Consider the following 27,431-nt stretch of genomic DNA (forward strand, 5'->3'; position numbering starts at 1 on the left):
AATAGCTCTTCCTTCCTCTTACTTGTTTTACGCAGAATTATATGGAACCATTCCTTTAATTCAGGCTTTAATTCATTACAGAAAATAATGGGTTCACTTCCTTTTTAAGCAGGACAAAAGGAACAAGCTGTTGAATGGTATAAGAAAGGAATTGAAGAACTGGAAAAAGGAATAGCTGTCTTAGTAATTGGTCAAGGTAAGCCAGTTTTGAGTTTCGTGGAAAAGATTTTGGTTTATGGCTTCTTCAAAGTGAGGAATCAATATTGCTAAATATGGTAGGTGCTAGGAATGGTCTGCTGTATGAATTAATTCATAAGAGTGTTTCTTCTTCCTGTTTTAGCCATACACGGGTCCATTTTTAGGTGAACACGGGTCCGTTTCTCTGTTCCACCTTAATGTTCTGGTCTATAACACATGCAAATCTTGCTCCAAATATTTTCAGACTATCCAAAATCATAAGCAGTTCATGAAAATTCTAAAGTAAAACACTTGACTTCTTATGTAATGGGAATGCCAAAATGTTGAGTTCTGATTTGATTTGCCAAAGTTGACAGTTCATGTTCTCACTTATGCAGAATTTTATATTCCCTTCAGTATAACTAAAAAAGAAACACACCAATTTGGAATGGTCTAGCATTGTGTTTCTGAATAGCTTATGCCAAAATAGCTGAACATTTCTGACAAAGGAAGAAAGCCATCTGTGTATATGGAAACATTTTAAGCTGTAGTTTAGAAGCAGGTATGTACCATAGAAAAATAGGTGTAGTGAAGGACTTGCTAAGAATTTCTGTCCTCAAAATAATATAATAGTAATAATAACCCAGCCCCCTGCAAAAGCCCAAACCTATAACAGCTTTTGCAGACTGCTTTTTTGTTCCTCAGCTATGTTTAGAAATGTTTGTGAACAGTATATGGTGACGTGTTACTTACACAGCAAAACCAGTGGCATTTGATACAACCCGTCTAAATTGCACAGTTTAAAAAAAAAAAAAAAGCTTGACTTGAACAGACATTATTTTTTTAGGAAGCATTGATATTGATGTCTGTAATTCTGTGTGTTTTGAAATGTAAAGGGACACAGTCAACTGAATTTAAATCCATTAGTTTTGCCAAAGTGAATTATTTCAAATTGTACTTGCCTCTCAGTCACTTTTCAAGCTTTTTAAAAACCTTTTTTATTTGACTTCTGTTTGGAAAAATGCAGTGACAAAGAACATATATTAGGTCAGCATGAGATGTTAGAGAATATGCAAAGCAATGCTTGGGTTCCCGCTGCTGTACAAGCAATATTGTAAAGCAGATAGTGTCAACTAACTTTAAATTCTTGATTAATTAGAAAGCTTTAGGATTTTTTAATTAATTTTGCAATGATGTTCCTTAGTGGAGGGGGTAAATAAGGGGTGGGAGGAAGAGGAGGGAAGGCTGGGTGTCAGTATTTTAGCACTTAAAAGAAGTTAATTTCCCAAATTGTGTTTTAACATTGATTTTTCTTTGTAAGGTGATCAGTGTGAACGGGCTCGACGTCTGCAATCTAAAATGATGACAAATTTGGCAATGGCCAAGGATCGCTTGCAACTTTTAGGTACCAGTTACAATTCATGACTTTGGAAAGTTTGTCATTATTTGCACAACTTCATGTAATGCACTCTTCTAAAATATTACTTTGATTTTTAAAGTGAAGGAGTCATTATCTGTGTAGGGTCTCTTAAGTTTGGTTTTTAGTTCTAAGTAATATTTTTTCAATGCTGTTGGTGGATTTTGAAATTGAAATCTCGTGAGCCACTTCCCTATGCCTTAAGAAATAGGTGTAAAAGTAACTGAGAAGTCTTTATACTGTAGCAGGCTTGACTCATAATCTGAGGAAGTCTTCACTAACTCTTGTTGGAGTTACTTTAGGATTTCTGTGTTAGAACTGTAGTAAAACTTAGGACATATTGCTGATCATGAGTGCTGAGTGTGCCTTCTGTAAGTGTAACTACTTCATGTTCTGTTAGTTCTGTCACTTACGTAACAATTTTCCTGATTATTGGTATGTACTCTAATAGTAATTCTTTAGCATTATGTAGAACATAAGGTTGTGAAATCCTAATTCTCGTAATTTTTAGCTAGTAGCGTTCTATTTTAAGACTAGCAGGTAAGATCACTTCTTTTCAGAAGCATAGTGTCGTATAGTTTTAGCTTTATCAAAATTAAGTGTTGTATATAAGCTCTTAATGGACAGAGTAAAACAGGCAGGATTGGAAATGGCATTTTACTGTGCATGATAAAAAGACAAAGATCCCCCCATCAAGCAACAAACCCACAGCTTTGTCTATTGCATCCTCTAAATTGAGAACTTTGGAAATGCTTTCAGTTCAGGCAGTAAAATAAAACTAAAGATTTTTTTATTTATTTGCTCTTTAAGGGAGAACTAACAAATGTACTTGAGTTTAACTTGCATATCTGCAGCTTTAATCTTGCATTGTGTTATTCTGAGTTCTGTTAACTCCCTCTCCTAGGAGCGTATAGAGCAGACAGGAAAACTCATGTTCTTTTCTCCTCTTACACTTGTGGTTCCATGGTCCTGACTGGTGGTTGACAGGGAAGTTGTGACAACCACAAAAAAGTGAATCCCTTTTGTTTCCCTTGAGTTCCTCATGTCCTTAGTTCTTTTTGAAAAAAAAGTGAAGGGAACATGGGATGAAAGACACTTCTGTGCTTTAGTACAGGTGTTTGTCGGTAGAACCCTAGTATATGCAGAAAAGATATTTTCTACTCATTAGGGTTAAAGGCTGACTAGGGAAGAACAGAGTGAAAGTGATTACATGCTAACAATCTTTGATAAGATACCATTTGTTGCTGACATCCAAATTGCAAATAACTAGGATTTCTTTAAGAAAATTGCTGTTCTTTGAACCTTGAAGTAGCAATGTCTGTGTTTTGTGGATAATTTTGTGGGTATTTTGCTTCATCCTTGCTTGTGTTCTTGTAGTAGCACTTGCAGTGTTGATAAGTGGCTTACTTGCTGTGCTCTGATTGAAAAGATAAAAAGGGTGAACGTTACAAAAAAAAAAAAAAGTTTAAGTCAAGCTGGTACATTCATCTTTACTACCAGAATGTGTGATCACATGCTATTTGTATTCTTCATTCAGAGTGCAGATTGAAAGGTAAACAGGATAGTGTTTATTGCATAAACTGATGTCAAATATGACAAGTTTTTACTCTGAAATGATCAGAAGTTTAGTACTTTGTTCTACTTAGGTTCTTGTTCAGTTTGCACTAAGGATCTGTCTCAATGTACCTGAGAGCAAAATTTGGATAGAAAGGCAAGTGAAGCCATCTGCCCTTTAGGAAGGAAAAAGATGTTTGGAGAGATAATTCCAATGGATTAAAATCCCTGCAAGCTTGATCATTATGGATCTATTTGACTAGTATTTGTTATACCATCTAACCAACTTTCAAGTATTGACAGCACCTGTTTTTATTACTTTATATGTCATTTTACATGGATTTTGTGGAAATTTAAGGTAATCTAGAGTTGAATTGCATGTGCAATTCTAAACATAGCTTTTAGCCTGTTACTTATAGTAACAGATATTTGGAAGTTTTAAAGTGGTGTAGAGATGCTTTTGTAGTTGAACTAAACCTGAGGCTCTTGAAGCTCTTAAGGTTCAATAAAGTGATTTTTCCTGTGAATCCAACTCTTAAGATCAAAGAGTAAGTGTTTTCCTCTAGCCCTGTGGAATTTCTCTGTTTCTTAAGGGAGAATAGGCAAGTTCTTTATTGCATTAGCTGGTAGGATAAAACAGACTTAAAGTAGACAATAATATGAAATATTTCATCCTGCTTGCTAGACAGAGATGTGATTGTAGACTGCCTAACTGAAATGCCATCCAGTCAAGCAAGTTACATTGGTAATACATAGAAAGTGAAAATTAAATCATATGGATTATAACTGTCCCTTAAAAGTGCTCAGTGCTTTGATTTTTTTGAAGTGTGTTGGGTCATCAGTGTAACTTTAAGTTGCATGACATGATTGATGGAGGTGTTTGACACCACTGATGGGAGTGTGATGTCTGATCACACCCATGTGTTATCACCATGTGTCATCACACCACTGATGCCTTTTAATGTTAGACCAAGAGGATGTAGCTACTTACCTGGGATGATGGCTTTACTATTTTAAGCCCTGTTTTCATCTTGAGGTTAAATTACTGTATTATATTCTGTTTAAAGCTGTACTATGACACAGCCTGAAAGCTGAAGTTACTCCAGGTACGTTTCAGAGTACCTCAAGGTGACTCGATCACTTTGGCAGTCCAGTGACAATACTGAGTCATGCTAGCTGTCAGGGGACTTCCAAGTTCTACCATTTGAATTGGTGGCGGCCCCTGTTTTTGACACGGTTTAGGGTGTGTTAGCTGTGCAGTTATTTCACTGAGTGGATAAATCTTGCTCTGATGGTCTTCATAGACCTGATCTCTCCTGGGTGACTGATCACCCGTGTTAGAATCATTATGTTTGATATATTTGGAATCACAGGAGGATATTTGTTTTCTACAATCAATACATAAAACTCAGCAGTTTGCCATTCCTAAAGATAGATAACCACAATGTCCAGTGCAACACTATTCAATTCTAACGCTATACGCATGTTGTACCAATCTGTGTTCTCCCATTTCATAGAATCATAGAATGCTTTGGGTTGGAAGGAACCTTAAAGATCATCTAGTTCCAACCCCCCTGCCATGGGCCTCTGGGCCCCCATAGGACACCTTCCACTAGACCAGGTTGCTCAAAGTCCCATCCAGCCTGGCCTTGAACACTTCCAGGGATGGGGCATCCACAACTTCTCTGGGCAACCTGTTCCAGTGCCTCACCACCCTCACAGTGAAGAATTTCTTCCTTATAGCTAATCTAAATCTACCCTCTTTCAGTCTAAAGCCATTACCCCTTGTCCTATCACTGCGTGCCCTTGTACAAAGTCCCTCTCCAGCTTTCTTGTAGACCCCCTTCAGGTACTGGAAGGCTGCTATAAGGTCTCCCCAGAGCCTTCTCTTCTCCAGGCTGAACTACCCCAACTCTCTCAGCCTGTCTTCATAGAAGAGGTGCTCCGGCCCTCTGATCATCTTCTGGACTCACTCCCACAGGACTCGCTCCCACAGGTCCATGTCCTTCTTATGTTGGGGGCCCCAGAGCTGAACGCAGTACTCCAGGTGGGGTCTCATGAGAGCGCAGTAGAGGGGGAGAATCACCTCCCTCGACCTGCTGGTCACACTTCTTTCAGAGAGACTTTCTATAGGGGGACAGATTTCTATCAGCACAAGTTCCTTTCTGTGTACTATGTGTAGCTTCAGTTGAAGGCTGCACGACACATAATTCAAATATCTTTCATCAGTATCCTTTTTGGTAATAATTCTGCCTGTGTACAGATATGGGCTTCAATGGACATCTTTTGGGATTGTTCCACTGCCTTGGAGGTAATGGTGTTTTTGCTTCAGGCTTGTGTTACGGGGTAACAGGGTTTTTTATTAGAAATCACTTACTTTGAACTCAAGGTCTAGTGTTGCCTAAATAAGACAACGGCTGCAGTGGTGTTTATTTGGTAGGTTTATGTCAATGTTGTATCATCAAGGAGAAATAATGAATGAGATTCTGTAAACTTTTTTTTTTTCCCCAATGTCTGGAGACATAGGGAGAAAGCATTGAAATGGAAGGTGATAGGGTGTCCTATTAATTCCCTGGAATAATATTTAATAGCTCAATTTATTTTCATTATTCCAGAGGGCTCTACAGCTACACTGTCTCTCAAGAAAAGTGGTCTATTTACTTTATGTAATTTTATGTGCAATATTAAAATTACATGTTAATATGTAATGTGATGTGAAGACAGTGTGTGAATTGAAACTGGACAACAGTTGGATTACATTTTTTTGTTGCAGTTTTGGAGTTCCTGAATATGTGGAACTTGCTAAGCCATTGATAATTGTGGTAAAACCCCAGTCTCAAACTGTAGTGTTGCAAATAGCATTTCCTGAGTTCCTGCCCAAGCTAATTGATTTTATTATGGTCACTCACTAGAAAGTGACCGAAACACTTTACTTTCTTGTAAAGTTCAGAAATGTTCTCCAAAACTTAACTTACCAATATCTTACCAAGTCTATTAATACTAATTTTGTTTCCTAAGCTTCTCTATGTACTTTCCATTCAAACTGCATGCACTGGCCAGGGAGTAGACTATTTTGCTGTCTCCTTCAGTAGTGCTGCGCCCACTAAAATAGTACACTGTGTTTGTCGTCAGTCATCCTAAAAGGATTTTTCTTAGACTTCTTTAGAGGGAGGTTTCTTAGGGTAACTTCTTGCAAGTTACAAAGCTTGTGGTTGATTGTAGGCTGTTCTCGTGTGACTAACATTTTTTTTACTGTACCCGACTCTTCAATGCTTTCAATTTAAAACAAAGTAAACCCTGGGTGCACATACTAATCTTGAACTTTAGCTTTTCATATTTGCCTGTAGCTACTATGTTTTTACTCTAAGCCACATCTTGTTCAGTCTGGATATTATTATTAAACCATCACTTAAACTATTGGGTCTAAAGATACTTTTCAGGGAGGCTAAGCAGTGAGTGATCAAGAGCAGGCAGAAGAAGAAAGGAATGAAGCAGAAAGACTGGAAAAAGATCTGTAATAGACAAAGAAGCAGAAGCAAGGAAGTGTTTATGCTTGTTGGTCGTATGATCTGCAAGCTCTGAATGGCAATTCTTCCTCCAGTCAGGGCATTTATGATCTTGGCTGTGCACGTTTTCAGTAGAATTCAGCTTCTTTTGCAGTATGTGCTTTCATGTTGCCCGAGGACATCGCTCCTCTACTTTGCCATCTGTTTTCCTGCAGCTTCTTGGTACTGTTATCTCTCGGGGAAGAGGAGGAAAAAAAAAAAAGGCGGGAGGGGGAGTGTGACAATGTATGCCTTGCATGCTTACAAACTGTGTTTTGTTTTTACAAAAAAGGGGTGTGTGTGTGTGTGAAATAAAGGTGGAGGAGGCTGTAAAGCACCCCAAAAGTAACTCCCAGAGGTGAGAACTGCAATGGGAAAAGCAGGAGTGGTAGGTGAGCTGCAGAGAACGAATAGTCCTGAGCCTTAATTCTTGTTTTGTGTCATTTGCAGCCTTACGCTTCTTTGACTTATGCTTTGGCTAGTTTATCATGACTTCTTAGAGTTAATTTCTTTCTCCTTAATCTTTAACCTTATAAATCTTGTATTCAGATGTTTCTGAAGTTAATCCTCTTGAACACAGCTTGCATGACAATTTTATTGACTTAATTTCAAGGCAATTATATTTCTAAATAGAGATCTTGAAAGACATCATCGTAATGTATATATGGTGTTTTGCTTGAACAGTTGAGGTTTCTGTAAAATGTTGACTGGCTGTTACTACTTAAGTGAAACATTTAATATGGAGGAAAGTGATGACTCCTTGCAGTTGGTGAAAAGTAACACCTTGGGGAGGACTTTCAGAAACAGGTTATCAACACATATATATATAGTAAATGAAGTTGAATGAATCCTGACCATTGCTTTTGGGAAGTAACTACAATCACTAGACTGGAAAGATTGTTGTAATTAACTCATCCATAAATGGCTAGTTTTAAAGCTGTTTTCAGTCATGCTCATACTGACAGAATTTTCTTACAAATTTGCTAAACATGTAGAATAGATAGAAATACTCCTTCTATCTTTAACCCTGTATCAAGTATAACAAAGCCAAACTTGACATTTGTGTATTCAACATACATAAATTTTCTTGGTTCATTTTTATTTTTTGCTTGTTTATTTTGTCCTTTTTCCTCCCTCCCCCTCTGTCTACTATGTAGAGAAGCTGCAGGCAGTTTTGCAAATTTCCAAGCCGCAAATGGAGGTCTATAATGACAGTACTAACCTGGCATGCCGCAATGGACATCTCCAGTCAGGTGGGTTTGGTTTTACCAGCGCCTATTGAGGGGATGTCTCTCAGTTTCTGCTGTATTACAGGGAAAAATATGCAATGCTATGTTCTGGCCCCACCAACTTTTAAAAAAATTGTTTTATATTTCTGTTTTTAAAGTCTTTATATAAAATACATTCCATCCTTTCTATGACTTTGACAACACTGTTTTATTTTGTAGCATTCAGTTCTCTCTTACAATGACTGTCCTAGAATCCAACTATTTACTAAGACAACATTTTAGAAAATATTTCTCATGTGATATTCTTCAAGGAATTAAATTAAACCTGTTTTAGAAAGTGTCAAAATCAATGTAGGATATGTAGGTTATATGTTGTGCCTACATAAGTAGTTCTTCCTTTATGATATTGAGAGTGAATATGCATTTGCATTAAGCTGCTTTAAATTTCAGGGTTTTTTACTCTGAGAAAGTGATACACGATTAAAACAAGGGGTGGGCGGGAACAGCTCTTGCTTTTTGTCAAAGAAGGTTGTTTTTATCCTTTCCCAGAAGACTGCACCAGGGATACTAAAATACCAGAAGTAAACTTTGTTTGTCCATACACAAGGAATAAAGTTACTGTGAGGTTTTTGAATTGTCTTCAGGGAATGTTTTAAGCCAGCAGTAAGCTAGTGTCACAGCTGTGATCTCAAATGGTAATTCGTACAGTAGACTATAATGAGGTTAAATAAAAGAGAGAGCTAACAAGCAGTGGAATTCATAAAGCTTGTCGACTGAGTCAAGAGCAGTATTCAGTTTTTAAAGTAACTAAACTTGAAACAGCATAAACCATATGTTTGGTTTGTTTTTTTTTTCTCCATTTCTAGTTCTGAAGTCATCTCACTGTTTGGTTTTATTCTTTCTAATGTATGAGAAGTTAAAGTAGTGGAACTATGTCATGTTAGGCACCTTTAGATTACTGTAGGTGTGGTATTTTTGTGAAGTGCATTTGTCAAAAAGATTCAGTTAAAATGGCTCTTCAGTATAAGTTCCTATGTAGGCTGAGCTTGAGAACTCTTTACCTTAAATGATCCAGTACAACTTTTGTCTTTTTACCTGGTTGACTAGAGATTGAATGAACAAATAACATACATATTCACACAAAAGTTGATAACATGCTGCATCTGTTTCGATACTAACAGCTTTTTCTTTAAACTGTTTCCTTTATATGTTTTTGTACCTTTTTCTCAACGTATCTTAGAATTGGGTGCTGTGGGAGAAGGTTAGACTGAACTTTCACTCTTAAAACTGTTAATTTAGTTACTTAAATCTGATAGTCACAAAGCATAGAATATCCATTGGCATGTACTGGAAACAAAGAAACATTTTGCCAGTTCTGTGGCAGGTGTTTTTATTTACAGAAATTCCTGTAGCAGGAGGTGGTCACTGTTGGTAAACTTGTGGAAATTGGTATTAGTCAATTTACCCATTTGGAGTTATATTCCTGGTGACTTATAGAAGATGGATGACTGAACCACTTCTGCAAAACTGTGGGGGAAAGGGTAGCGAAACATCTGCAAAGGGCCGTGGTCTTCTGGGGGTGCTTTTTTCTGAGAAAGTGTCTTTCTGCTTTCTGAAAAGGAATGCAGGCTAACGGAGAAACATTCATTTACCAGGCTCAGTGGGATCTGAGAAGAGACAGAAGGACTAAAGAGCGGGTCATAAAAAAGAGTTAGGTACCAGGCATCTACTGATTACATTGAACAAGACTTCAAGAGGCTTGTTCCGTTTCCATTTGCATTTACATTGCCAAAGGTAAACTTTAGATTCATAACTTGTGGAAGTTAGAGGTTTACCCAAAGCACTGAACTTCTCCTTCAGCTGTGGGGTCCCTGATAGTACCAGGATAGTACCAGAAAAGTCAGCCTATTAATTGATGTCTGAATTTCTTAATTGGCTGGTGCCTATGCTCGCATGCTCACTCTCTCTCTCTTTTTTCGGGGTGTGGGGGGAAGGAGTCTTGTTTGTAAGAACATGTTGGTGCTACACTTTTTTCTTAAAAGTACTTCCTTTATACATGTTGTAATAAAGATGGTATTTTCACACAGACAGCTGCAATCATTTAAAAACACAAAGTAGATGACAAATTCTTAGAAAACTGTACAAAATCAGCTTGCAGGCTACTCGAGATAAGAGGACTGCTGTTATTGAGAAAGTAGAGGTACTGCAGAGGTACTGAGCCACAGGGCTCTGGTATAAGCTTCATTTTTCTATCTACATAAAGTAATACCTGTGCCGTTGCCTAATCAGGCTGGACTTTTAAAAAGTCCAGGATTCTATGAAGTGTGAAACATGGTCATTCATAGTTTTAACATCAAGAAAGTGCCTTTTTGCCCGTTCTTTGCTCAAAAAGTGCTTTGCTTTCTTCATTTGCCTTTAAAGGCCAAAGTCTTTAAAGATGTTTTTGCTTCTTATTTCTATGTGATACTCTATTCTCACAGCTATACTGCACACTTTTATATTTCCAAAATGTTACTGATTTGAGATTCTGCCTTCTTCCAAGATACTATGTGCCAGCCTTTCAGACCAATTTACTTGATTCTAGCACAAATGACTATCTATCCCTGTCTTCCTCATTCATAGTTTCCTAACTTACCTGAATAGCCAGAGATTTTTCTTGAAAATGTATCTGATAGACTTATAATGAGTTTTTATAAGACCTCATTCCATCAGTATTACCTGCCCTTCAGTTGCAGAAGGCTATGCAGTAACTTGTCTTAAAAGTAACAACAAGTACCCTTGACCCAAAACTTTATTTTGAAATACATATTTATTGTTTGATATCCATCACTCTTGTTCTCAAAGCAGTCTTAAATTAGATGTAAAACAATTTAGCTGTATTTTTTTTTTCCTCAGACATGCATGTTTTCCTTTGCATTGTGAGTGGTTGTTTTTTGTTTTTAACCTAGCTTGGGAAGGAGATCATGCCAGTCTTGCCAAGGGCAGTGTTTGAGTTTTATGAACTTACTTACTGGGCATACAGTACTGATAGTATTACAGTAATTCCAGTGTACCATTTTACATTTAACGTGTAAATCTCTGCATGATATGCAATCCGAGAAATCATTAAATTTCTCTTTCTTACCACAACATTAGGACTGTGCATGTAGCTAGTATTTTATCTCAGTTTTCACTTGGAAGGATTTGCTGGCATGTCTTTAATAGTAGGCATATATTGGCAATCTTTTTCAAGTTGCAAAAATTCTACTCTTAATACTGAAGTTTTTTAAGGAGTTTCCCAAGTAGAAGAACAAGTAGCAATAAGATCGTTTTTAACACCATAATTTGGCAGCAGTAGATCTTTGTCTGACATGGCTCTGTCAGTTCAGAAAGGAGAACAACTGTGTCCCTGATATGCGTAGCTGTGCTATCGTTTGAAACATGGAGCAGGTCCTTGTTCATTGCTGAAGTTTTCTGTTAGGTAGTTTTTATTACTTGAATGTACCTATTTGAGAAATCTGAATATAATCTTTGAAGGAATTACTATTTTGGGGGCTATTGTGAATGCTGATCCTGAATAACTATCAGTCTTGCAGTTGCTGCGTGTGTTATGCAACATTTGCAGAAAATGTATAGCTAAGCAGTTTAAAGATTTTTTTGAATAAAACTACATACATAAAGTTACAGACAATTCTAGACTGGTGAAATTTTTTTTTCCCCAACTTGGGGTCCACAGACCACATATAATAACTTCTCTTAGTCAGTTTATATCAGTTATCAATAGGCATATGTAAGGAATTTCTGAGGAATATTCCCTGATGACTTTTAAGGTTTCACAACAAAAGGCTGGAAACTGTTCTGCAATACTGGAACTGCTGCTGCTAATTTTAATTTAAACTTTTTTTTTGATGCTTAAGAAGTTATAAAGCAGCAGAAACTTGTTTATTAAGATGTGCCTTAATCTGTTTTAGATGCAGAAAAGAAAATACAATTGGTTTGCTTTTTAGAAATACAAAGCATGCTGTTATCTATTAAATAAATAAGCTAGAGCTGCACATTTCCCAGATTGTTTCTGAGTTTCCAGGTGTGTAGTATAACCAAGCTTCTCTTAAAGTTGTTCAAACATATCCTTACTTCATTTTACCTTTAAAAACAGTTAAATGTGATAAATGCATTTTACCATTTCTTTCTGTAAGGGAGTCTGAAATTGGGCGCCTGTGTCTGCAGCTTATCACAATTTAACCAACAGAAAACCTCAGACAAAGTTTTGCTCCTTGCTTGTTCGTAATTTGTTTGTTGTGTATATATTTGGATGACAGATTAAAATGGGAGGGATGCTTTCAGGACCAGATAGTTATTTCTGTATGATCTAGTGGCGTTAACTTGGAGCTTTGAAGTAAATTGTTCTGTCCAGTCAAGAACGGGAGAGTAAAATCAAAATTATCAAGCCCCTATTACTATCGTATAAGTATAGATGAACTAGACAATTGAATTGTTCAGTGTTTCAAATAAACTTGAAAAAAAACATGGTCTGTTTTTGTGATTAGAACGTATTTTAGGCACTTCCTTACTATTTCATATGGAATGGTGAAACATTTGGCAAAAGTCTGCTGGAGATATTATAAAGGTTTTAAGGCCACTTGCAGCATATTTTCCATCTTTCAGCAGATGACAAATACAAATGGATAAGAAATGTGTTTTGGGGGTTTTGCATTTGTTACAGCAAAATACATGTTTTACATAATGAAATAATAGGGGCTGTCAGTCTGACAGGAGACAAACGTGCTCTTAAACACTTCACCCTTTAGAAATAGGTAAACTTTAGATAAACTGTAATTCTGAAAAGTTTGATCGCATTTTTATTTGTAAATTTATTGAAAATTTGTATATAAAATGAAGTTTCCCTCTGGAGTTGACACTGAACAACTATGTTCAAAAATAGTTAATCAGTGCTTCTCTCTGTGCTACCCATCAGCACTGACCACAGAACATATGTAAACTTAGTGGTCTTGATCCTAGAGGTACAGCTAGAGTAAATCGTAATCTGTATTGAAACCTTTCTCTTTTCCCTCCCTCCCCCCAGCCCCGTATTTCCAGCTTCCTGAAGTACTCCTTACCTCTGCAATTTTATGATACTCAAAATTGCAATGTGGGTGTGTTGTTCTCAATAGATGGGGGTAGTTCTCAGAAAATGTGATAACTGAGCAACATGTTAGGGTGAAGGAGATAGAGAAAAACTACTTTAGCTTTTAGAAGCCTTCCCATGTTGACTTCAAGGCAGCTGTGCGAATGAGGCTGAAGGGGGAAAAAAAAAAAAAAACAAAAAAAACAAACCAAAAAACAACAACCAAACTGAGTGCCACCTTTCGATTAAATTGGACCAGTCAAAGTGCTGAGTAGCTAGGTTTTTTAATAGATTCATATACTGCTTTTTGAACTTGAAAGCTACTACATATGCCTAATTTTGAAGACTGTTGACTTGGAAATTCCTGTGCAGGAATGACTAAGTAAATTTAACCAGCTCTGGATCTGTGTGTGATTTAGTCAGTAGCCAGTTTTGTTTTGGTGTGTGGCTTTTTTTTTGTTTTTGGTGTTTTGTGGGTTTTTTGTTGTTTTTTTTTTTTCCCCTAGAAATATCTTGCATGTAAATGTAGTTAATTATATTCTTCAAGTTCCCTTGTTATTTGCATATTGATACATCTGCATTGTTTATGATGACCCCTGCAGCGTTTCTGTAAGGGATAGATTTGTGACTGAAGAAAGGCTTTAGAAGCTTGTTAGCCACGTAGTTCAACACATGGATAACTGCAGGCTGTGTAAAGATTTGCACTTGATAGTATGCAAGACTTATGTTTTAAGAGGCTGAGAACATGGTAGTAATTAATTGATCCTTCCATGATACCGTTTCACTGAAGTATTCTTATTTGAATTTTTTAAACACAACAGTCAAAGTTATGAGGCTTTCTACTTAAAGTATTTTTCACTGAACTGCAATATTATAAATTAAAAATTCTTCGTAGTCATTAACTTCCTTAAAAATCAGAGTTCTTTGGCCTGTTGCTTAATACTGACAAGTCAATCTGAGTTGCAGAGTTCTAAAATCTTAGTGAAGAAACTTGTAGCTGAAATCCATCTTGTGCTACCTGACCTCTGATACCTCTTATCTAATCAAAAGGCTGCTTAATCCTTTTAAAAGGATATAAAATAAGGCAGTATTTACAGTTTCCAACACAGACAACAGGACTGTACTAGACAGCTTCCGGTACTGTCTTCCCACCACAAAACCCCCCTGATCTGGTGCTGTGCTCTAATCATTAACCAGCCTGGCCAACCTGCATGCTCACTGTAGCACATTCTTACCTCTTAGTCTCTGTTTTGATGTTTTACACTTGCCATTTCTGTGCCAGGGAACCTTATTTTAATGTGTATCCCATTCAGAGAATGTAGAAATCAGGTGCTGTTTTGCTTACTCTGGACCAAAATGGCCTTTTGTAGTTCAATCACCTGTGGCCAATATGTTAAGTTTTAACTGTCACCTAATTTGAGACCTTCATGCTCCATCATGGAGGTGAATAAGAGTGTGAATGGAATGTGTGGTGGTGTTTGAATTCAATGGTATAATATAATATTTTAAGACTTAATTTTAAATGTGGGAAGGTAAGCTGTTTCAGAGCTGTCCATTCAGAATTTACTTACACCTTGAGATTCCTGAAGTGAAACCAAGTTGTAAGAAAAAGCTCCTGGTAGTTGCTTGCAGGTGTAACTATTTTAATTTTCCCAAATTAAAGTGCCTTGGTGAAGCTTCTGTGTGGAACGTGCTAGATAGTGTTAGCTAGCATCCAAAGCCTAGCTAACATCACTTAAGGAATGAGTGCTCTGAATCTAATGGCTTGAAATTTGGGGATTATTATAATGATTGTTTTCAGGAGTTCTTGGGAAGGAAAATCTTCTGGCTGGTGTTCTGTCTTCTTCCCTTATTACAGGACTTAGCTGTCTCCAGCTTTTCTAAGATGGCTAACTAGTGTTGGTTTTGAGAGCTCCTAAAAAGTCAAACCTTAACTTTAAGAGAAAGCTACAGTTAATATCCCCTTAAAAGTACTAAACCTCTTTAAAAACTTGTATTATTCTGCTATAATACTGTATTATATATGTCAACAATACTATCTTCAAGTTAGAATTGATGGTAAAAGTATGACTGCTGAAAATGCTCTCATGACATTGGTTTTCTTTATAGAAAGTGGAGCGGTTCCAAAAAAGAAGGATCCCTTAACACAAACAAGTAATTCCCTTCCTCGTTCAAAAACGGTTGCAAAAACTGGATCCACAGGCCTTTCAGGTCACCATAGAACACCTAGCTACAGTGGGATATCAACTTCTGTGTCTAGACCAGCACCTAATCCTGCAGCTTCAACTCATAAGGTATGGTAAGGATAAACATAGCAGTGTACACTTGGAAAGTCAATGTAAATTCCAGAACAAACTTTGGATTTACTGCCTTTATTGCAGTATTGTAGTAGCACAAAGTTTTTGGAAAAAAACCTTAAATCCCTAAATTTTTGGCCAAGCCCCTTGAGCTAGGCTGCAGAGTGGATTTTAGAAATCAGGAGGCATCAGGTGGCTGCATGGGCAAATGGATTTTAATTGTGATTGCAGTAATACATGATAATACGTGTTTTGAAAATTGCATGGTAAACTGAGGGAAGCTTATCTAGGAGAAAAATAATTGTTACTCCCAGTACGTAAAAGATGGAGAAAAAAACCCTCTTACTCCAGAACTACAGATTTTCCCCCCACACGTTCCTTTCCTTCCAAAGCATGCATGCACAGGTTGTATTGCAACCGCGTTGAAAATCAAATTATGGTTAGATTGTGACTGAAATACAAAAGTATTTGTATATACTAATAAGACACAAAAATGCTGCATTTTTGCACTAATAAGACACAAAAACCCCATGCTGCACTGATAAGACAGAAAAACCCCTCTCCACTGGAGCCTAAGATGTTCTACCTGTGGCTGAATATGATAGTATGATTTGTAGCAAAATACAGCATCAGAATATCTTGTATGTGTTAATGTATTAGGTTTTACTGGAGCATATGAAACATAAAAGTAATTTTGTTAACAGTATGCTTTAAAAGTATCAAGTTGGTTTTTTTGTTTCATTTTTTTTCTTCACCCCCTCTCCAGGCTGCTCCTAAAAATAGTAGAACAAATAAGCCTTCTACTCCTACCACTGCTCCTCGAAAAAAGAAAGACTTGAAGATATTTAGAAATGTGGACAGTAATCTTGCTAATCTTATCCTGAATGAAATTGTTGATAGGTAAGTCTGAAGAAAAGTAGGCTTTTCAATGCAGAAAACCAGTTTTTTGTTCAGTGCAGCCTTGGTCCATTTGGAATGAAAAGTGGTACTTTTTGTTTGTTGTGGGTTTTTTGGGGGTTGTTTTGGGTTTGTTTTTTGTTGTTGTTGTTACTTTGGCAAAAGGATGAAAATTCAAATCAGAAATGCTTATCTTTTTAAATGCTTAGCAATATAAGTTGTATATTTCCTCAAAAGGGTTCTGTATAAATAGTCAAATGCATTAAATTAGTCAGGCACAGCTGAAAAAGAGCATCTCATTGTTAGACTAATTAGTGTGCCATTTCTTTGTTAGTGGGCCAGCTGTCAAATTTGATGATATCGCAGGGCAGGAACTGGCTAAACAAGCTTTGCAAGAAATTGTTATCCTTCCTTCTCTTAGACCTGAGGTAAGCAGCTGGGTTTTGTTATCACTCTGTCACAGAATCAAAGAAATGCATTGTGCTTCACACATGAAGTGGTGATTCTTGAATCCTGTCTTTACTGGTTATGATTGCTGTCGATAGCTGTGTGGTGATAGCCATCTTGGAAAAGGAGAATGAAGAATTTATGTGTTCAAATACTACCATGAAATTCCTAGTTTTCTAGTTAGTCAATGTTGGAGAAAGTGGCTGAGGCCATAGCTTAAAAAAAACCCAAAAAACAAAAACACCCCCCCCAGCAAACCACAAAACCCTAAAAAACAAAACCAAAATCAAACAAAAAAAATCCTGAACATTTGTGGGTCTGACTGTTCCAGATAGCTATAGTTGTGTGTCCAACCCTATATGGACATATGTACAGGACAAAGCCCCTAATTGAAAGAGTGAAACAGATGAGATTTGTATAGGTAAATTAAGTCATGACACTATGTGATTTGAAAAATATTACATTGGTATTGTCATGTTCTCTGTGTGGATGTTGGTTAGACATTCTGAATAATCTGTTCACAGCAGGAGAGGATGCAAAGAAGTGTAGTAGTGAACAAGCAAGTACACTGAGGTGTATACCATTTGAGGGCAGATTTTGTCTTTGCTGGGCTGAGTGGAAATTGGTCATTTAGGCTTTTACTTTATTTATCATAGGTGGTACCTCAAATACTGTGACTGCCTAGATTCAGGTCTGGTCTATATACTACTGGAATTTTCTGAGCCACTTTTTAAAAAAAATTAAATTGGTCATTTTCTAAAGCTGGACTTGCTAAAAGTTGCTGGAATTGCAGAAATTGCATGCCATGATTTACTGCAGTGCTGATTATTCAAGCAAGATTACTGTTTGTTTGTTTGCTTGTGGGTCTCTTCTGTCACATTGATGGGTGACTGGAGTTGCTCTGTGGTCTTCCTCTTTCCTTTAATGCAGTTTCTGGTTTTGAAGCGTCACGGGGAAGAAACCCTAAACCTGGCATAGCATCATAGGAATACCAGTCCTGAGGAAAACAAAGCTTTGGCATCAAATATGTATGCTCTGGTATTCTTACGCAGAAGGAAAATGTCATTGTACCATCTCTGTTATTACAGTGCTTTAGTATGTCAAGTTTGTTGTTCAATAACACTAACACAATGAGCTGGGTGGGAAGGACTTTGAGATGTGAGGCTTGGAATATCTCTTCCAATAACAGCTGATATTTTCAATAAGGTCTTCTTCATATTACTGTAGCTAGCAATGGGCCTGACCTTGGTGTAGGTTGACATATAACAAGGACAGAGAATCCTGTGAATTTTTAAATGTTCCTTGGAAGAAAAGAGGTTGGTTTTATTCTTTGTAAACGAACATGGTAGTGTGGCAACTATAGGGCAATATTTAGTAAATTAAATACTACTTCAGTTTTAACCTTAATGATTTTGAACTCAAATTCATATTTAAACAAGCCAATTAACGATATTTTTGTAGGAGAGCAAGAGTTGAGGTGAATAAACAGAAAACACTGGCTGCAACCATTTCAGCAGTAAGATACTAATAAAATGGTAGCAATTAGTTCAGACTATATTTAGTATGGTTAGTCTGTTAACAAAAACTTTAAAAGCTTAGTGTGTCTCAGTGATAAAGGGCAGTTGCAGCTGAACTGTGTAGGTGATATCAAGACGAGGGAGAGTTGTAGATTTGGTCTGGACTATCTGAAAATGGTGGAATTCCCAAACAATGGTTCCAAACAAAAGGAGTCAGGTAGGAGATGCACATGGTGGTGTGCAGCATGGAAAGCAGAAACACTTCAGGAATGTAGTTATCCAGGTTAAAACGCTGCAATACATTTGTGACTTAGGTGGTATGTATTAGTGAATAGGATCATGTTGGATAACTATTTTTAGTGATCAAACGAAGTCAAGCACAAACAAAATACTGTGAATGATGAAATAATAGAGAAAAGGCATGTTGGTCGGTCATCTTAGAAACACTACACTGGTAATGGAGCCATTTGTTATCATGGATATTGTGGAAAGGAGTGCCTGCTGACAGTGGTGTTTAGACATGGTGTGTATGTATAAGAGACGTCCTGCTATTCCTTTTGCTTGGTTTTTGGAATTATTGGAAGCTGGAATGGATGGGTGAGTGTGAGACCAAAAAAGGAACTCTGAAGCTCTTGAGGAAAGTGGTAAAGACAAAGCACCGGGAAAGACAAAGCAGGCTACAGGAATAACTAAGAGAGATGTGTGAGAATTTGTAGATTTGCTTGCTCTAATTGCTATGTATGATGGGTGCAATTTTATAGTGTAGGAAAGATTAATCCAATGCAAAGTGAGAGGGAGGAGATTATTATCAGTAGCATTTAGAGAAAGTGGGTGGTTGTTAATTAATATTTTAAATAGTTTTGGTCGAAGCTTGTCTTCTCAAGTTTCATTTAATAAAAAAAAGAGAAAGATGAAGGAGTTCTTCCGTATGGAGTTAGTAGGAACATTGCTTTAACTCACTCACTACACACCTGCATTCCCCCCTTTTTAAATGCAATTGGTGCTTTAAACTTAGGCTGGTCCATCTCCTGGAGTGTGTTACTGCCTTTTATGCTGCTTTCACAGTGCCTTTATGCACAGAACAATCATGATGTAATTTAACTGTTGTGTGGGAAACAACAGTGACGTGCATTAGGTCAAGTTAGTAATAGAATGTAGTTCTCAAAACCTGTACTGTTGTAGCATTGCTACTATTGCTACCACTGCTAGCCAGTGAGCTGTTCCTCAATCTTAAACCATTTTCTTACAAAGGTAAATCAACATTTTCTTTAAGTCTTTGAAGGTAACTTATGGTGATGTACTTTTCAGTTATTTACAGGACTTAGAGCTCCTGCACGTGGTTTATTGCTGTTTGGCCCACCAGGAAATGGGAAGACAATGTTGGTGAGAAAATTACTTCATGCATGAGTTGGTGTATTGAAATGTAACCATGAGGGCTGGCTTTCAGTTTGTGTGTTGTAGTAATAAACTGTATATTTTTCCTGGATATGTGTTATGATGTTAATTTAATACAAAAATGTAAAATTGTTCTTAATGGTGGATTTTACGGGGGAGGGAATTGCTAAACTGTTCTCTATTTAATTCTTTTCAATATCACAAGTAGTATTTTAAAACTTAAACCAGCAAGTCCAAGTTTCATTTTTGGAGAGAGTAAAAGTAACATGGTTAATTGTTTGCATACAGCAGTGATTAATCACAAATGATCTGCTCTCCACTAAAACATACTAGAAGTGTATTTTGGAAATGGGGAAGGAGCACAGTAGCAAGAAAGGGGGTTGCCTCACTTCCACACTGCTGTGCAAAGAGCAAAAGTGCTGTGGAACTGTCTGGCTGCTGCTGCTTTTCTCAGCCTGATGTGCTAAGTTCAGGGAACTGGAGTGAAATGGCTGTGCATCAGCTGAGCATTGCAAGTCGTGATGCAGCTGAGCTGGGCACATCATCCTGCATCACATGGCATGGCTGCAGCTGCGCACTCCCTTTGCTGATACTGAAGCTGGATCAGCTCTGAAGCGCAGGAGTGTGAATGTTGAGCAGCTCACTTGAGCTCATCTGTTGTGTTTTACATACTGGCACATAATTGCTAATTACTAAAACTGTATAACCAGGGAATCGTAATTTCTTGAATATGGTGAAACTTGAAGAGAGTACGCTGTATTAGCATTCTGGCTGAACCGATTCTTTTTCTTAGCTTTCCTCTAAAACAGTTTTTGCATAGATAGGGTAAGGAGAAAAAAACCCATAATTTTTAATGTGATTTGATCCAACTGCTGCCCTAAATTACCACCCTAAATTAGTTAAAACTGTTTCAGATATCTACTCAGGATACATTGAAAGGAGCTGGAGACTTGTGTTCCTCAGTAAGCAAGTTGTAGTTGGCTATGGAGATGATGTTATTAGAGAAGTCTCAGGGAGTCTGGAAATTTCTTTAGTGGTTCCACAGCTTATCCGTTCTTATTTGTAAGTGGCCTGTACAGAACTTTTCTGTAGCATCTACAAGGTGTTCCCTTTGAAGGAATAGGGGTTTTCAAAATTGTCAATCAGGACATGAGTGCTAGCTACAGAAGCAGAGCGGTATCTTCAATGCAATGTTTTAAAAAGTACTTTTTTCCCTCCCCCTCCCCGTCTCCTAGGCCAAAGCAGTTGCTGCAGAATCAAATGCTACTTTCTTTAATATAAGTGCAGCGAGCCTAACTTCAAAATATGTAAGTAGCAGCTGTAAATTATATTGATCTGAAAACACACATGCTGTGATTGAGGTTAAGAAGGCCAGAGACTTCTCATGAGTCTTTGGTGAACTGTTAGCCTGTGGTGAACATAAAGTTTTTACAAAGTGACTTGTGAAGTAAAAAATTTTGTTTTGTGCTTGTGATAACTCAATGTCAAAGGCTTTTGCGGTTCAGGATGACTATGGCTGTCACATAGGTGAGTAGTTGTGGGTTTTTTCTTCTTTAAAAAATAAATGAAGTGGGTCCCAGCTCCCTTTCGCTCTGATAATCTAGGCACCAAAATCTCTTGACAACTCAATTGTCATCGTAAGTGAAGTTGTACTGTTTCTTTTAAGACATAAACAATACTGTCATATGTAATACTGAACTAGTGATAATCTGAGTGTGTATAAATGGACTGAGTGTGGTTGGTTATCAGCAAGATTTTCTGTAGGTCCTTGTGTTAGCTCTCTTGTAATAAACACTTTCTAAACCTCCTCAAAAACCAGTTTATTGTTGTTTTAGGTGGGTGAAGGGGAGAAACTGGTGCGTGCTCTATTTGCAGTAGCCAGAGAACTTCAGCCTTCTATAATTTTTATTGGTAAGACCTTAAATGTTGTTGAATTTTGTGTATTTTCTTAAATATTTTGACTTATTAAATTGGAATCATTGGGTAAACTTCTTTGGGTAATTCTGCAGTGCAGAGCAAGCATCTTGGATATGACCTGCTGGCTAATCAGTAGTTCCATATAGAGCATGTTAGATTACTGTTATGTCATTTAATTGGTATTAATAGTGGGAAGAAATGCCCTCAGAAACACAAATGCTGTACTACCTTTACAGAGTAAGTCCATTTATGTATTAAACTTCAAACATGAAAATGGGTTTTGCTTGTCCTGAGTTGCAGTTTATTATCAACAGAATTTTTTTCTCTCATCTGTGCTTGGTGTTACATATTCAAAGGACAACACATTATACAAACTTTTTAAACTTTATTAAGTTCTGTCTGTCTGCTAAGGAATAAAGATCTGATCTCTCTTACTGGAGCCCTATATTAGCAAAAGAACTTAGGCAAATATGAAGACTTTGATGCTGTATGCTAAATTAAGATGTATTTCTTTGTTTTTTAGATGAAGTTGATAGCCTTTTGTGTGAAAGACGAGAAGGTGAACATGATGCTAGTAGGCGTCTAAAAACAGAATTTTTAATAGAATTTGATGGTGTAAGTATTTAGTCTTGGGTATTGTTTGATTTAGCTGAATTGGCTAATGTAGTGGGTGCCAGTACAAGCTACAGATGAAGCACAAAGAGGATTTGGCTGCTGGGGCTTAGCTCTGTCCCCTTCCCCCCACCTTGGTTGGCAAACAGCTTTTTTCTATTGCTGTTAATTTTTCACCTGCTTACTGTAGTATTCTGGAAAATTCAGTCTGGGGTGAAAGGTAGCAATCTGGAGATGAGCTGAAATAATAGGTTGAAATACTATGGACAGAGAAGAAAGGATAACAAATGGCAATAATAAAGGAGCTGTGAGAACAAATGTTCTTACAGGGCAAGAGGGACACTTGAGGGTTAGGCAGAGTTGAATACTTGTTTGCAATTGCATGTTTTGGTGAAGCGCATCTCTTCATTCTGGCAAAGTAAAAGAAGATTAAATGGCTTTTAAGCAGTGTCTTTTTGGGTTTTAAGAGATACGTGTCACAAAAGCATGCACTGTCAAGGGGTAAGGTGAGACTTGGGGGATGAGAATTCCAAACAGACTAGTTCAGATCATAGATATACACAGCTCTGACACATCAGAAGCATTAATTTCTGTGTTAGTATGCTTTTTATTGAGATATAAATTTTTTCTTGGCATCATGACCTAGAGATGACAGGATATAGTAAGAACATATTTAATAGCATGTATGTAGTACCCAGGAAAAGGAACTGGGTTTCGGGGGGGGGCGGGACACGATTTTCTGTCACACAGCACTGTTTTTTGTATTGAACAATCTTAGTTTATATTCCACTAGCACAGTGGAATATTCCTACAGTGGTGAAGCAATAGTAATGAGGTACAGGAGGAGAAGATTACAGAGAGACGAGATGAGGAAAAACTTCTCCAAAGTGGGATGAATCACGACAAATAATGCAATGTGACAACGATATGCAGAAATTACTACACACAGAGAGTTTTCTCTTAAAATGAAAAGGGGAGAATTAAACATAACTAGTAAGTTAGCAAACTTTGGATCAAGGTGTAACTATATCGTACAATATTTTTGCGAAACTTTTTGCACTCAGGCAGCAATGAACTTAAGTGTATGAAGGATTGGACACTAGGTGAATAATAACACGTCTCTGATCCCCAAATGTTTTCTCTGAAGTCTGGAAGCTGTAATGCTCCATATTCTTGGGTATAAAATCAAGTCTCGCAATTGAGTGAATTGGGGGGAAAATTACTGTGTCTGTGTACTATTGAATAGCTTCTTCATTTTGATTACTAGCTTCTTGCGGGACCCGTATTGGATGAATCTCTGATCTGATTTAGTGGTTCTGGCTGTGCCTTAGTCTAAAGTTTGATTCTCTCTTTCTCTGTAGGCTTCAAAACAATGTTTGGTGTTAAAACCCACAACAGCAGAAAGTCTCTAGCTTTTTAAACATAATTATCTCTGGTTGACTAAACTTCTGAGTGCTTTTTGTAGTCTCAGTTTTCTCCACCATTGTAACGTGCAATTCCACAGCAACATTTGTGCTCTTGCAAGACTGTTTTCAAGCAACGTAACTTGGGCATAGTGCCCTGTGTTTGCATTCCTTCTTTTTTTTTCTTTTTACCTTTTCCTAGTTTGACTTTACATTTATCTAAAGAATGTTTTAAAGCTAACTGCATGGAAAAAAAAAGCATATACAGTAGGATCCCATCAGTGTGCGGAGTACACGGCAAGTCTCTAACTGGTTTTGTTGTATTACTACTTGATGAAAACTGAAAGCTGTCTTGCCTTCCTACATTATATAGGTGCAGTCTTCTGGAGAGGACAGAATACTTGTGATGGGAGCAACAAACAGGCCACAGGAGCTTGATGATGCTGTTCTCAGGTATCAAAATGTCTCTTCCTTTGAATACAATAATATGATGTTCATTATGTAGCAGGTTTGGCTACTTAGTGTCTTGGTTGTTTTAAGTTTTGGAATAAGCTGCAAAAGCTGTTGGGCAAGGTTAAATTATTTCACCTCTCAAAGAGGAACCCCTCTCTTCTCTTTTGGGATACATCTGCACAAGCATGACAGTCTTGGAGTTGTCTAAATGAGCAGTACCTGTTGAGACCAAGTCAGCATTTTATAACCCTCTTGCATCTTATACATTGCTTTTTTATTATTTGGATCTTAATGGCAGGATGAAAGAAGAAATTTGACCAGTGAAATCCATTATTTCTTCTCTGAGTATATTGGACTTCTGATAGCCCACGCAATTACAGATCTTGCTGTAGATTTGCCTTAGGACATTTTGCTACAAGTTCTCATATTTTCTTCTCTTTTCTTTCTTTGAGGAAAATAGGCATGTCAGCACTGTCTAAACAGATAAAACACATTTTTAATGATTCCCAAGACTTTTTGTGTACAATGGAGAGATGCTTCATTTTGCTGCTGGTAGTCAGTGGTATTTCTACCTTTAGAGTGTTTCCTCTCTGGGAGGAGTCTTATAACTTCAAATAAGAGTAAGGTGACACCAGTGGCTCATGCATATTTTTGGTTTGGTTGTTGGGGTTTTTTGTTGTTTTGTTTGTTTGTTTTTAAATCTGTAGTTCTACTCCCTAGAATTTGGTGATGTAAGTGAAATTTTGACATTTATCAAACCAAATGTTAGATCTGTGTGCGCTAAAAAGTTATAAAAGCGTGTGTATAAGTATATAAGTATATATATATTTTTTTTTTTTCCTAGACGATTCACCAAACGGGTATATGTGTCTTTACCAAATGAGGAAGTAAGTATCGTTTTCCATGCATTTTCTTCATTTTAAGATCAATTATATTAAAAAAGAGTATAAAATATATTTCATAGGCTTTTTTAAACTTGCCCTAGTGGATGTTTACAATTCTGTGAATTAACTTCTGGCCTAACTTGGCCATATACACTGTGCTTTAATTCTGGTGACTATCTTTAGGCTTTTGCCTTTTTTTTTTTTTTTTTAAATGTGCTAGTAGCAAATCTGGTAGTAACTACTCAGTATTTCTTGGCTAGTGAGGTGTTGCTTACATACTGGCAGGCACGGACAAGTCTGAAGCAGGGCTTGCAGGAGCATGTTTGGTTGGCTGGAGAAGAATGTTTATTGCAAAAGATGCAAGAAGCTTTCTTAAAATAATGTGTTTCAGCTCAACAGCAGATTAGGGCTTTTGGTGAGGATTCTACTGTATTATTTTTGAAGTAGTTTGACCCTTGACCTCATTATTACCAAATCCCTCTCTCTTCCCCTGAAGAGATGATAGTGTACAGTCTAATCACAAAAGCACTACAGGCAAGTTTAAACTAGTGAAGCACAAAAGCTAACCTGACAAACATGTAGTTTTGTTGTTGCAACAGAATTTTAAGCGTAGTGAGAAAAAGAGTTTTACATCTGATAAATGTATCTTCTTTTCAGACAAGATTGATTTTGCTAAGAAATCTTCTAAGCAAGCAAGGAAGTCCATTGACCCAAAAAGAGTTGGCACAACTAGCTAGGTAAGTATTTTGTAACTATACTAAATAAATATACTCATCTACTGCATTCATTCAGACTGTTTTATTCATTCAAAATGTAGCTAATGTAAATCATCAGATAGTGACAACACTTGCTGAGAATGAATTGCATGCGTTTGGGGAAGATGGTCTCCCGTCAGGCTGCATGAAAGTGTTTTTATATATGCGCATATATATATATATATATATATACACACGTATATATATATTTCATTACAGAAATTTGAAAGATAATCAAACTGAATAAATTCTCTCTGTACTTGAAGGGTGCTAGCTCAGGCCATATTTAGGCTGCAGTAATAGCTAAGTGGAGGAAAAAGACAATGTCTTGGATTCTAACTGCAAATTTATGAACCAAATTATAAATGCAACTTAAGTACACTTTTTTTTTAAAGGGTTTAGAGAAAATATAAAAGTTGAGGGTCCTGTCTGCTTCCTCTGCCATCTTTCTTTGTTTAGAAAGAGATAGGTATTTAACCTCCTTCACGATTTTGTGTTCTTTTGCTCCTCTGCAAGTTTTTCTATAAACTGTAACAGAATTAATGATCTCCTGAAGACTGAGCTATGAAGCTCTTGTTGCTGCAGCTAGCCACTGCTGTATAAGCTGGGTGGGGTTTTTTTGTTTTTAAATTTTTCTTTAGGTAACCCTTACTACTACTTTTCACTTATGTTGGAAGTCTGTATTGGTGGCTTCGTGGTTCAGTGGAGACCTTTAATCTGCGAAGTATTTAATTGGTTAACTTGGAAATTAAGTCTAATTCTGGAAAAGCTCCCATAGAGATTGGGTCCTTGGTTTGATTTCCCCCTCCACTCCACCCCCTTGTGGTTCTGAGGATTTGGATGATCTGTATGTCTGCCAGTCTTATAATAAAAAACAAACAAACCCCAGTAGATAACACAATTTATCTTCCTGTCAGTCCACTTATAGCATACCTGCACATTTACACTATATTATTTCCCAAATCAATGGGAAGTGTGTGCAAGACACACTTATAGACCTGTTTCTTTCTGAATAAGGACCTGTCCACTGTATTTTCCTTACAAGCTGAATTATAATTCTTATGTGAAGCTAAATGTGTAAAGTGTTCAGGCTTCTGCAGATAACCACTGAGGCTGTGGCTTGAGTGCAGCCATCTCAAGTCCCTCAGTTGGTTCTCGGTCATTAGCAATTCCAGGTTTAGGCTTTAACATTAGTATCAGTTAGTGAGTCAGACTTAGCTGTGCTAGAGATCATTTTTCATGCGTAAACTATAGGAGGCTGTTTCAGTACTCTGCTAAAATGTAGACTGTAAATTTGGAGAGTTGAGAAGCTTGCCAAGTACTTTGAGAGTATAGTCTCTCTGTTACCAAACCTTCGACACTGAAAAAAGTCTTTCACCAGAAATAATGCTGCCTGTACTGTAACTTGCTAAGCAAAGCGGTGCTGCTTTTCAGATTTGTATTTACTCTTCTGAATTAGTAGAATTTTGTACTCCCTGGAGTCCACTGGTCAGCTGTTACCATGGCTTTCCATTAAAGGCATACTGCAAAACTGTTGCTTATTTTCAAAACCAAACACTACTGTTAGATTTTTAGTAATGCCTGCTTTTGCCCTTTGTCTGGCTCTGATGTCAACTAAAAGTGCACATAGTTTTATTCAGAAAACTGGTCATGTGGTCATATCATAATAAATGTGTGGTATTGGGTTCTCATTGTATTGCTCAGGTTGAAAGAGTACAGGACAGCTGAGTTTTTGGTTTTATATTAATCTATGACAAATGATGACAAACTAGTGGTAGGGCATTCTTGTAACAGAAATAGTAAACGTGCTTGAGATTAGTTTTCATCT

The 27,431-nt window shown here is 37.1% G+C and overlaps 1 protein-coding gene across 9 annotated transcripts in view; it reads left to right on the forward strand.

Annotated features, from left to right (window-relative positions):
* The window catches only part of SPAST (spastin), a 39,656-nt gene that overhangs the window by 4,552 nt on the left and 7,673 nt on the right, over positions 1 to 27,431 (forward strand). For 2 of the 9 annotated variants that reach the window (XM_072856533.1, XM_072856526.1), the window contains exons 2-14: positions 110 to 196; positions 1,499 to 1,582; positions 7,851 to 7,946; positions 15,136 to 15,320; positions 16,090 to 16,223; positions 16,555 to 16,648; positions 19,493 to 19,567; positions 20,815 to 20,886; positions 21,415 to 21,490; positions 22,020 to 22,111; positions 23,885 to 23,964; positions 24,809 to 24,851; positions 25,506 to 25,585. In XM_072856533.1, coding sequence (XP_072712634.1) covers positions 110 to 196; positions 1,499 to 1,582; positions 7,851 to 7,946; positions 15,136 to 15,320; positions 16,090 to 16,223; positions 16,555 to 16,648; positions 19,493 to 19,567; positions 20,815 to 20,886; positions 21,415 to 21,490; positions 22,020 to 22,111; positions 23,885 to 23,964; positions 24,809 to 24,851; positions 25,506 to 25,585 — 1,198 coding nt within the window. The remainder of the gene's footprint in view (positions 1 to 109; positions 197 to 1,498; positions 1,583 to 7,850; positions 7,947 to 15,135; positions 15,321 to 16,089; positions 16,224 to 16,554; positions 16,649 to 19,492; positions 19,568 to 20,814; positions 20,887 to 21,414; positions 21,491 to 22,019; positions 22,112 to 23,884; positions 23,965 to 24,808; positions 24,852 to 25,505; positions 25,586 to 27,431) is intronic. The other 7 variants (XM_072856535.1, XM_072856530.1, XM_072856527.1 and 4 more) reach the window with 6 other exon arrangements.

This window comes from Ciconia boyciana, chromosome 3, assembly GCF_034638445.1.
Source record: "Ciconia boyciana chromosome 3, ASM3463844v1, whole genome shotgun sequence".
In the NCBI taxonomy this organism is placed as follows: domain Eukaryota; kingdom Metazoa; phylum Chordata; class Aves; order Ciconiiformes; family Ciconiidae; genus Ciconia; species Ciconia boyciana.